The 12,062-nt window shown below is 45.7% G+C and overlaps 1 protein-coding gene across 1 annotated transcript; it reads left to right on the top strand.

Moving 5' to 3' along the window:
* The first annotated feature begins 2,126 nt into the window (after window positions 1-2,126).
* LOC144275079 (killer cell lectin-like receptor subfamily F member 1) lies at window positions 2,127-9,491 on the top strand. The gene is made up of 6 exons (XM_077834190.1): window positions 2,127-2,222; window positions 3,310-3,408; window positions 4,643-4,759; window positions 6,761-6,915; window positions 7,439-7,551; window positions 9,316-9,491. The coding sequence occupies exons 1-6, from the start codon at window positions 2,138-2,140 to the stop codon at window positions 9,437-9,439; spliced, it is 693 nt and encodes a 230-aa protein (XP_077690316.1). The 5' UTR covers window positions 2,127-2,137; the 3' UTR covers window positions 9,440-9,491.
* The last annotated feature ends 2,571 nt before the right edge of the window (window positions 9,492-12,062 follow it).

Below are 12,062 nucleotides of genomic sequence, written 5' to 3'. Positions count from 1 at the left end.
GGCAGCACAGCAAATGGGTCAAATTAGGCTGGGGAACCCATTCTGTTGGAAGCCGGCTGCACATACAGTGAGATGCAGTCCTTGAGCCAAAGAATGTACAATCTAAAGAGACAAGGTGCTCAAAAGGAGGCTCATTTTGTAAGTGAAGGGACTTTAACCATCTCCTCTCTTCGGAGCTGAAGAGCATGATATGTGTGATCAGGGCATGGTTTAGGGGTCTCCTGCCTAGTGGCCCCAGTTCAGGTGGGGTTGGGGCACCTGGGCCGTCCCACTCCACCAGGTTCTGACCCAGGGCTCTGAGAGACCGGTTTGGCTGTGCACCCATCTCTGTCTGGCTTCAGCCTTCAGCCAGCTTCCGTGGATCTATTCCTACCTTAGTCCGTACCCTACCTAGCCACTGCCTGCATCTGAGGGAGGTGTCACCTTCAGAGCTTCTAGTCTCTGGATGTAGTCGGCTCGATGCGGACTCAGCAGCGGTTCTTCCCTGGAGCTCCCAGGGAATGTCCTCCTCCCTGGCTTGCCAGCCTCAGACTGAGCTCCCTGGCTGGCTTTTAAACCTCACCTCCAACCCAAGCATGCTCGGCAAGGGTATAGGGGTGGGGCCTCCTTAGTCCATAGCTGTTCATTGACCCCCTCCTGTCCAGTGAGGGGTTATACACCTTGTCACAGGATACGCCTTTTCTATCACAATAATACAGCACGCATAGTATTTGCATTACTCACACCCTGCCTTGTGGAAAACCCTGATGTGTTCATCCTCACCTCATCACCACCACCACCAGGGCCATCCTCCTGCTGTCTCCCCCTCTCCCTCCGCATCCTGGCCTGCACCACGGCACGCAGCTTTTATAATGTGTTAAGTGGCGCCCACTGGGGTTCACCCATATTGATGAAGGTTTCCACCCCCTTTCCTCATTTGAACGCCCACACCCCATTACTTCTGGGGTGACCCATTTCTCATAAGCCAACTTATTTGTTCCCCTGATATTCATTAACACTGATGTCACCATATCACCATAGTAACCTTAAGGAAGTCGCTAACGTTTCACCCCAGCTACCAATGGTCATCCTGTGATCTCTCCTGAAGATTGTTATCCAAATCCACACAAAAAGAAAAAGAAAGTGAAAGGAGAGGAAAAAAAGCAGAAAAGCACTTCTTTGGGGGTGTAACAGGGTGCAGACTCACCGGTGCGGCGCCTCCTGCTGGTTGTCCTGGGAATTAGCTCATCCAGCTCAGGAGCGCCCCCTGCTGGCCAGTGTCCCTCCTGCCTCAGGCCCCCGGTGCCCCTTTCCCTTGGGGTGCTGCCCCACAGCAGCACCTCCATATTCTTGGTCTCCCCTCCGAGGGGAACCCCACCCCGCCACAGTGACTACTACCAGTCATCATCTAGCCCCCTCTCACCAGGGCAAACTGCAGTCTGTAATGGCCACTCATCACTGGCAAGGGGATTGGACCAGCTGCCTCTGCCTATTCCCAGGCTGCCCCTCTGCAGCCCCAGTACCTCCTTAGGCCTCCCTGCAAGGCCTCAGCCTGGGAGGTCACCAGGCGTGCTCCTCTCCTCTCCTCTCCTCTCCTCTCCTCAGCCTAGCCTAGCCTAGCCTAGCCTAGCCCTGCCCCATTGAAGGTACCCTGTGCAGGCAGTCAGGCCCATCTCACTCCAAGGCTGGAGTGAGACTGACCTGGCTCCTCACTCACAGCCCTTTTATCAGGGCCAGCTGTGCCATGACTGAGCTGGCCACACCTGTGGCCAGCCTCCCTCAGCTGCTCTCACTCCTTTCCTAATAGGAGCGGGGTAACCGCTACAGGGGACAAAACCCAGCAAACATATTCAAAGAAATGAACATTTTCATGAAGATTTTGATCGAGAAAAAAAGACATTTTCTGTTCGAAAATGTTTCTGAACGAAAAAACAGCAGCATCAAGGACTTTTGTCACCAGAGCGCCTCTCAGCTGGACCTGAGAATTGGGCCGTATGTTTCCACTCGTGCATCTAAATTTCCTGTGTGGTTTCACAGTCCCGAGAAGCTGCCAGGACTTCTCGTAAAGGCTGCAGCGGGTCAGTTTCACTCTTGTGGGCACTTAGTTCTCATTTTGATCTGTTTGTTTGAAGGTGCAGCTCCGCTGAGTTTGGGGAAGATGGAGGACGACGAAGGTTACACGGTACTGAACCTCCGACCGAAGAGGGGAAACTCAGCCAGTCCGTCTCCAGATGTACGCCAAGGTATTGACGTAGAACATCTTCAATTTGGGACATACCGCCGTTGAGATCTGATTTTTATGTCAAAGGTTTCAAGGAGAGGACGAGTAGAAAGCATTTTCCCTGGGTATGAGAGGCCGTGTGGGCTAGATCTGGGTTCTAATCCTGGTTCTGAGGCCTTGGGCATCTCCTTTCCCCCTCCGACCACTTGTCTGTCTTGCTTCCTTATTTTGTAAGCTCTTTGGGGAAGGGATGGGTCTCTTACCAGGAACGTGTACAGGGCACAGCACAATTAGGGCCCCAATTTCAGTCGGAACCTCTTGGTGTAATTATATTACTAACACAATATACAGCTGCAGTGTTCGTGATGACGGAGTTTAGGGCCACTGGTTGTGTGGACAATACTCTGGAGTAGAGAGAGGCCTTACTTGAATCTGGACTCTGGTATTGTCAGTGGTCAATGTGCAGTTGTTATTCTGGTCTGAAGGCTTCCTCTTCTCAGGCAGGTTAGGTTTGCAGATTTCCAGTATTTCCCGCTGAAATAATGTGGCAGGGCTATTTTTTAAAACCTCAGTATAAACGACCGTCTTACCGACCAGCCGCTGGAGCTGACAATAGTATTTCTTATTGTTATTATTTTGTCTTTGTTTTACAATAGCGCCTAGAGACGCCATCCATGATCGGTACCTTTATGCGCTAGGTGATATACAGATATATAACCAGAAACAGTCTCTCCCCTAAAGAATTTACAGCCTAAAGAGAGAATTATTTTCCCTGTCCAGATGGGGGGGAAATGAGACATAGGCGATTCTACTTGATTCCAATCCCACGCTCATCACCGCAGTAGCTGAGATTGAGAGAAGTTGCCCAGAGTGAGACAAGGAATCTGTGGCCCTGGCCCAGCAAGGAATTAAACCACAATCCACAGTGTCTTAACCACAAGCCCAGGCGTCCTCTGGCAACACACTGATTGGCTGCAGGGAGAATTTTGGAACTTATATTCAGGGCCGATGATAACATTTACTTCTGACCTAGTATCTTTCCTATTCAGACCCCTTTGCTAGAGTTAATGAATTAATGATGATGTTTCACTAAATCTTTCATCTTCCAGAGTCGCCTACAAGTCCCCATTGTTACAAAATTGCCCTAGGAGCTCTGGGGGCCTGGTGTATCATTCTGACATTAGCGGGGATTACAATCGGCACCTGGGGTAAGTGTCTGGGATCCCATCCGGTTTTTAAAATTGATCAAATGCAGCCTGTTTTAGATAGATTTCTAGAGTGCTAACACCTTCTCTAAGTAACAGTATGACTAGGTTTGGCAGATTTCAATTGATCTTTATAATTTCGACAGATAATATCAATGTTTATTTTAAAGCATTTTTAAAATTTTTCGCAAACTACGTTTTCACAGCTGTGAAAAATTACGGGTATTAAGCTTTTTGTATTTTTATCTATTTAAATGTTCACAGTTGTGGGAAATTATGGGGTGGTAGGACAACAGTGGGGTCAGACAACAAATATTTAATGACGGCAGACGTGATTCTAAAAGTGAAAGCTTTATAACAGTTCACACAGAAATTGTCAATATCACATGTCAAAATATACAAGTAAAATTAGATTATTATCCATAAATATTTTTTCATTAGTTTGTATTTGGTGAAGTCAACGTTTACCGATAAAAATCAAATTCTTCCAAGCCTATGTACTACAATTTTTTCTCTAACTCAATTAATTGTGCCAGGAGCTGCACAGACACACAGCGAGAGACAGTCCCTGCCCCAGCTGAGATCAGGGCCCCGTTGTGCCGGGCGCTGCCCAGACACACAGGGAAAGACGTCCCTGCCCCAGCTGAGATCAGGGCCCCAGTGTGCCAGGTGCTGCACAGACACATGGAGAAAAACAGTCCCTGCCCCAAACAATTCACCATCTTGATAGACAAGAAAAACAAAGGAAGGCTCTGTACTCCCATATCACAAGTGGTAAACTGAGGCACAGGTTGCACACAGAGATGCAGTGACTTCCCCAGTCACTGAGTCTGTGGCAGAACTAGGAATTGAAACCACACCTCCATCCACTACCTTAACCACAAGACCCACCCTACGTCAGTCAAACATTCATCAACTTCATTGGAAATTTTGCATGAATATGAGCCGCAAACCACCCTTCCTTTCTTTTTGTCCCACCAGCTTTATCCTCTCCAAACATCCAAAAGGAAAACCCGGTACACTAGCCCTTGACAGTTTCAACTGGATACTTAGGCTGGAGCTAGCAATAATCCAAGGCAGGAGAACCACAGATTCCCCCCCACTAAAATATTTAACATCTGGTCTTCTCCCTCTGCCTTTCTGCCTAACTGACCCCGATCCACATTGTCTGATGCTTTATTACAATCACACACTGCCAGGCAATTTCCTAACCCCAGCTCTGCTGGATGCTGCTAAGTTTTCCAGGGTCCAGCTCAGGAAGAACAGGCTGGAGCAGCAGGCAACGCATCCCTGGAGGAGCTGGTGTCTCACTTGAGGCAGCGTCTGTGTGACACACCACCCGGCAGCTCTGCAGGTAACCTCACCTCCTTCGGACGCTGGGTTACTATGCACATTTCACACCACCGGGAAGGGTCATCAGTGGGGTTTGAACCCCAGGTCCTATAGCACAGACTTCTACTGGGTGAGCTAAAGGAGTAACTCCAATAGCTGACAGAAGTAGAAAGTTAGGACCAGTCCTATTTAACATATTCATTAATGATCTGGGAAAAAGGGTAAACAGTGAGGTGGCAAAATTTGCAGATGATACAAAATTACTAAAGATAGTTAAGACCCAGGCAAACTACAAAGAGCTTCAAAAGGATCTCTCAAAATTGGGTGACTGGGCAACAAAATGGCAAATGAAATTTAATGTTGATAAATGCAAAGTAATGCACATTGGAAAGCATAATCCCAACTATACATATAGAATGATGGGGTCTAAATGAGCTGTTACCACTCAAGAAAGAGATCTTGGAGTCTTTGTGGATAGTTCTCTGAAAACATCCACTCAATGTGCAGCGGCAGTCAAAAAAGCAAACAGAATGCTGGGAATAATTAAGAAAGGGATAGATAATAGGACAGAAAATATCATCTTGTCTCTATATAAATTGATGGTATGCCCAGATCTTGAATACTGCACGCAGACGTGGTCACCCAATCTCAAAAAAGACATATTGGAATTGGAAAAGATTCAGAAAAGGGCAACAAAAATTATTAGGGGTATGGAACAGTCTCTATATGAGGAGAGATTAATAAGACTGGGACTTTTCAGCTTGGAAAAGAGACAGCTAAGGGGAGATATGGTTGAGGTCTATAAAATCATGACTGGTGTAGAGAAAGTAGATAAGGAAGTGTTTACTCCTCCTCACAACACAAGAACCAGGGGTCACCCAATGAAATGAATAGGCAGCAGGTTTAAAACAAACAAAAGGAAGTATTTCTTCACACAATGCACAGTCAACCTGTGGAACTCCTTGCCAGAGGATGTTGTGAAGGCCAAGACCATAACAGGGTTCAAAAAAGAACTAGATAAATTCATGGAGGATAGGTCCATCAATGGCTATTAGCCAGAATGGGCAGGGATGGTGTCCCTAGCCTCTGTTTTCCAGAAGCTGGGAATGGAAGACAGGGGATGGATCACTTGATGATTACCTGTTCTGCTCATTTCCTCTGGGGCACCTGGCATTGGCCACTGTCGGAAGACAGGACAGTGGGCTAGATGGACCCTTGCTGTGACCTAGTAGGCCATTGTTATGTTCTTATGTTAAAGTTATTCTCCTTTCTGTGGACTCGCTATTGGAGGGGGATGCGGCATACACTTTGCTAGCACAAGGTAACCAACTTCCACTGGGAGGTTCAAAGTTCAAACCGATTCCTTGGAATATTTCTGTGGATGTTTGGCTGCGTCTAGATTTGGCACCTACACCGATTGCAGAGGTGGCAAGGTGGCGTGTCCAGCAGAAATAGGCCATAGGCCCATAACTGTAATTTCCTCCACCAGCCCCCGTCATTTCTGCTTGGTGTGGCCTGACTGTTAAGAGTCATAACGCATTCTTGGGGCCAGTTTTGTAGGTCAGCTGAGACATCTAGTGGTCACTCAGGGTAGTTCTCAGCCTTTACTCACATTTTTCTAAATAAATCAGGAGTCCTCGTGGCACCTTAGAGACGAACACATTTATCTGGGCCTAAGTTTTTGTGGGCTAAAGCCCACTTCATCAGATGCATGGAGTGGAAAAAACGAAAGCTTTGGCCCAAATAAATGTGTTAGTCTCTAAAGTGCCCCAAGGACTCCTCGTTGTTTTTGCTGATACAGACTAACACGGCTACCACGCTGAAACCTGTCACATTTTTCTGGTTTTTAGCTAGGTCCTGACCAGAAGCCCCCCTTCTGTCCCATCCCTGCATCCCCCCTCTCCTCCAACTCGGCCAGTGCCCCTCAGTCCCAAACTGCAGATCCCTGCTCTCCCAGCCTGAGCTCCCCCCGCAGAATCCTCAACTCCGCTGATGAAGTCCCTGCTTTTATGTCTCCTTCCAGATGGCTCTGGGTGCAAAGTCTGCCCCCGGGACTGGCTGCCTCACAGGGACAAATGCTATTGGGTCTCTAAAGAGAGTAAGTTCTGGAGTGAGAGCTTTAAAGACTGTGAAATGAGGAAGTCTCAGATGCTGGTGATCCAGGACAGGGAGGAGATGGTAAAGAAACTAAGCTGAGGGTTTAACTTTGCCTGGGGAGGTTTTGTTATGGTTTACCACGGATGTTGCTAACACAGCGGATGAGGGTGAATTTCAGAGATGGAATATTTGGTTTAACAAGCTGGACTAGACTGTCCCATGTCGCCAAACATCCTCAACGGAAAATTCCATGCACCTGATCCCCAGCTGGTTTAAATCAATGTATTTCCACTGCAGGCAGAAGAGACAGCCCTACCGAGGAAGGGGCTTGTGGGTAAATGGGAGGGGCAGAGGACGTGGTCTTGCTCCGGGCTGTTGGTCTAAGGAGCCATAGGAATATTGCACTGACTCTTCCCCCCACATTCTCCTGCTTCCACTCTCAGGAGCGAGTATGGCCTTCTGGCCTATCCCTGTGCTTTCCTCTATCTACATCTTTCCAGTCCGATGGGGCTCTCAATGACATGGGGTTCCCATGGGCCATGAGGAGAACACAAGAAACCAGAGAATTATATTCACCCTGATGCATCTGTCTCACACTTGGCAGGAGTTCATACAGAACATTACTCAAGGGACAAACCTTGTTTGGATTGGACTCACCATTAAATCACCAGAGAAGAAATGGACCTGGGTGAACACTTCCCCATTAGATCAAAGACTGTGAGTGTTTGTAATTGGTTACTGGTTTACATGAGGTAGGAAAGTTGTAGCCGTGTTGGTCCCAGGATTTGAGAGAGATAAGGTGGGTGAGGTAGTATCTTTTACTAGACCAATTTCTGATAGTGAAAGGTCTTCTTCATCCTCAAGAATTAGCGATTGCTAAACTCATTCCTTTTTATGCCTCTCCCTCCCACTCATGGATGCATGAGGAATGCAACAGAGCTAGGCTAAAACTTTCTGCCAAAACTTTTTTGGGCAAAAAAGAGAGATTCGGTGACACCAAAATGTTCTGCAAATTCATGGAGGCTCCACCTAATTGTTCATTTCAGAAAATCAATCGATTGATAGATCCATCAAAGCATTCCATTTAGATATTTTCAAAACATTGGGGAATGGTAAACAATGAAGAGGAGAGGTCACTGATTCAGAGCGATCTAGATCGCTTGTTAAACTGGGCGCAAGCAAACAATGTGCGTTTTAGTATGGCTAAATGTAAATGTAGACATCTAGGAACAAAGAACGCAGGCCCTACTTACAGGATGGGGGACTCTATCCTGGGAAACAGGGACTCTGAAAAAGATTTGGGGGTTGTGGTGGATAATCAGCTGAATATGAGCTTGACGCTGTGGCCAAAAGAGTTAAAGCGATGCTGGGATGCATAAACGGGGATCTCAAGTAGGAGCAGAGAGGTTATTTTACCTCTGTATTTGGCACTGTGCGACAGTGGCTGGAATCCTGTATCCAGTTTTGGTGTCCACAATTCAAGCAGGATGTTGATAAATTGGAGAGGGTGCAGAGAAGAGCCACAAGAATGATTACATTATTAGAATACATGCCTTACAGTACTAGACTCAAAGAGCTCAATCTATTTAGCTTAACAAAGAGAAGGTTAAGGGGTGACTTGATTACTGTCTATAAGTATCTACATGGGGAACAAATATTTAATAATGGGATCTTCAATCTAGCAGAGAGAGGTATAACATAATCCTGTGGTTTGAAGCTGAACCTAGACAAATTCAGACTGGAAATAAGGTGTAAATTTTTAACAGTGAGAGTAATTAACCATTGGAACAATTTACCAAGGATCTTGGTGGATTCACCATCACTGGAAATTTTTAAATGAAGATTGGATACTTTTCTAAAAAATCTGCTCTAGGAATTACTCTGGAGCTGGTCTCTGCCCTGTGTTATACTGGAGGTCAGACTAAATGATGACAATGGTACTTTCTGCCTGTGGTACCTATGAAAACAAAATATATCAATTTTTCGGTTTGAAATTACTTTTCATTTAAAAATTTTCTTTAACTTTATGTTTTTAAAATTAAAAAAAAAGTCTTAAAATGGTCAAAATCGAAACAGAACATTTCGATTTTGTCAAAATGTGTTGATCCCAACTGACTTTTTTAAATTTTATTTTATGTTTCGCCAAAAATCTCAGCAAGTTTTGGTTTCAGTCCAGCAAGAAACAAATTTTTTGTGTGTGGACTAAATTGCCAACAAACCGGAAAATCATTATTCACCCAGCACTAATTGCAGCCACATTTGGAGCCATAATCTTGACACAATCAGTTGTAAGATATTTAGTGACTGAACATGGCAATATTCTGAACAAAAGAAACCCTCAACCATGCTTGTAGCTCATTCCATCGCTTCACACTGACTCCACAGACATTTTAGACTTCAGAGTGACAAACAGGTGAAGCTCCTGAAATCTTCTCATATCGATAGTAATAAATCACATTTTAAATCACAGATCTTTTGCAGGTTCCCGGTAACTGGCTCTGCTGAAGGAAACAGCTGTGGGATGATCAGAAGGAATCGGATTAATTCTGAATCTTGCAACTCTGAATTCAAGTGGATGTGTCAGATGGGAGCCATCCTGCTATAAACCTGGTGGTCCCTGCTTGGAAAAAATGAAAGCTTTGTATTTTAGTAAATGGGCAGTGATGAGTTTTATGAGTTGGAGTTATACATTTTAAACCCATGGCTTGATCACCACGTAGTTTTGAAAAGGGAGGAGAAAAGTTATTTCCAAATATAAGTGGAGGAAATTGTTTGGGGCTTTCTTCTAGAGGGAAGCTGGTCTCGTAGGGTGGGATTCAGGAGATCTGGGATGATCCTTTGTGACATTCTTAACAGTGAGCGTGATTAACTATTGGAACAAACGACCAAAGGAAGTGTTGGATTCTCCATCTTTTGATGCCTTGACTGGCTGCCCTTCTGGAAGATGTATGTTGGTCAAAGACAAGTAATTGGGCTGGAGAAATTTAACGGCTTGTATTATATAGGAGGTCAGACTCCAGCAAAACATTTTAAGTTTTGTCAAATCAGCATTTTCTGGGGGAAACTCCAGTGAGTGGTAGACTGAGAGGGACTCCAGGGAAAGCAACCAGGGAGTCAATGCTCTGTAACAGAGCAAGGAAGCACCTAAAGGTAGCCCAAAGAGGATTGAGAATTGAGCCCAGAAGGTGGGCTAAAGAGGAGCCCAAAAGGAGCAGAAGAACCTTTTGTTGGCTTGAACTTTTGTTACCCAGGGAGGGGTTAAATTTGTGTAGTGACTTCGCTGCAAGACAGAGTGAAATCACCAACACAGATCCCTGTGCAGAAGGCCAAGAAGACTTGCCTCAGAGGTGGAAACTGACTCTGAGGCAGGTTTCTCCTGCAGAGGCACACTCCACCAGAAGGGAGCATGGTGGGGCAGCCATGCCCTGTGACAGCCTGTTTCCTAAAGCCCCAGCTCCTGGACTCATGTGATTATAGGATGATCTCAGCTTGAATTAAAATAAAAGCAAGTCTCTAACCCAGTGGAGGGCAACCTGCGGCCCACAGACTGCACATGGCCCATCAGGGTAATACGCTGGCAGGCCATGAGAAATTTTGTTGACATTGACCATCCGCAGGCACCGTTTCCCACAGCTCCCATTGCCCGGGAACAGAGAACTGCAGCCACTAGAAGCTGCAGCGGGAGGTGCCTGCGGATGGGCAACATCAGCAAAATGTCTCGCAGACCGCCACCAGATTACCCTGACGGGTCACATGTGGCCTGCGGGCTGCAGGTTGCTCACCACTACTCTAGCCCCTGTGATTGTGACATAACACTTGAAAACAGGGGCCCCTGTAGGCTCAAAAACCAGAAGTCAAATAAAAAGATTTTTTTTTTTTTTTTTTTTTAAGTCTCATGGTTTTAAAATCACACACGTGATTTTCAGGACTGTTCTGACTCCTGATTTGTGAACACTTGGGATTGACGATAGTGGCTAACAGACTCTTGTGAATGCAATCCTGCTTTGTTCTTGATCTAAAGGTCCATACAATCACTCTTTTTCAGTACTAGTAGTACTGTAGTAATGCCTCGGTCATGGACTAGGACCCCACTGTGCTAGGGGCTGTACAAACACAGCACACAAAGATGGTCCATACCCCAAAGAGTATATAAACAGAAGGTAAAAAGAAAAGGAGTACTTGTGGCACCTTAGAGACTAACCAATTTATTTGAGCATGAGCTTTCGTGAGCTACAGCTCACTTCATCAGATGCATCTGATGAAGTGAGCTGTAGCTCACGAAAGCTCATGCTCAAATAAATTGGTTAGTCTCTAAGGTGCCACAAGTACTCCTTTTCTTTTTGCGAATACAGACTAACACGGCTGTTACTCTGAAACCTAAACAGAAGGTGAAATTCTGGCCCCCTTGACATTAACAGCGAAAGTCCCATTGAGCTCAGTGGGACTAGGATTTCACTCTGAACCCTACATTGATGACAACACTTCTGCTCACACTTTTGATTCAATTTTTTTTATGGGCTCATAGCCTGGAATTGCTGGGGCTCAGAGATCACAGAAACGAGCAAGGTGTAATACTTAGGGCAGTGGGGTAATATGCTTCTGCTCAGCCATTACTGCCTTAATGAATAACCAAGATAAAAAACGTTTCATGGAGCATATATAGGTGTGCACACACCCCCTTCCCACCCACCACCACCCCCCAAGTAAAACCATCACAGTTCCCCCATTATAGGAAAACATATTTCACTGAAAATATCAAAATGCTTCATTTCAAAAAGGTTGAAACGAAACATTTATCACAGAATCACAGAACTGGAAGGGACCTTGAGAGGTCATCAACTCCAGTCCCCTGCACTCATGGCAGAACCAAGCACCATCTAGACTATCCCTGACAGGCGTTTGTCTAACCTGCCCTTAAAGATATCCAATGATGGAGATTCCACAACCTCCCTAGGCAATTTATTCCAGTGCCTAACCACCCTGACAGCTAGGAAGTTTTTCCTGATCACCAACCTAAACCACCCTTGCTGCAATTTAAGCCCATTGCTTCTTGTCCTATCCACAGAGGTTAAGGAGAACAATTGTTCTCCCTCCTCCTTGTAACAACCTTTTAGGTATTTGAAAACTGTTATCATGTCCCCTCTCAGTCTTCTCTTCTCCCGACTAAACAAAGCCAATTTTTTTCATCTTCCCTCATAGGTCATGTTTTCCAGATCCCTAATCATCCT

Source organism: Eretmochelys imbricata, chromosome 14 (genome assembly GCF_965152235.1).
Source record: "Eretmochelys imbricata isolate rEreImb1 chromosome 14, rEreImb1.hap1, whole genome shotgun sequence".
Taxonomy (NCBI): Eukaryota; Metazoa; Chordata; order Testudines; family Cheloniidae; genus Eretmochelys; species Eretmochelys imbricata.
The sequence above is the reverse complement of the archived record's forward strand: the minus strand, read 5'-3'. Positions and strand labels throughout refer to the sequence as shown.

Bases quoted from the DNA above. Each gene is read 5' to 3' on its own strand.
- LOC144275079 (XM_077834190.1), top strand. From the start codon at position 2,138: ATGGAGGACGACGAAGGTTACACGGTACTGAACCTCCGACCGAAGAGG. The intron at 2,223-3,309 runs GTATTGACGTAG...TTCATCTTCCAG, and splicing joins GTCTCCAGATGTACGCCAAG to AGTCGCCTACAAGTCCCCAT. The intron at 4,760-6,760 runs GTAACCTCACCT...GTCTCCTTCCAG, and splicing joins ACCACCCGGCAGCTCTGCAG to ATGGCTCTGGGTGCAAAGTC.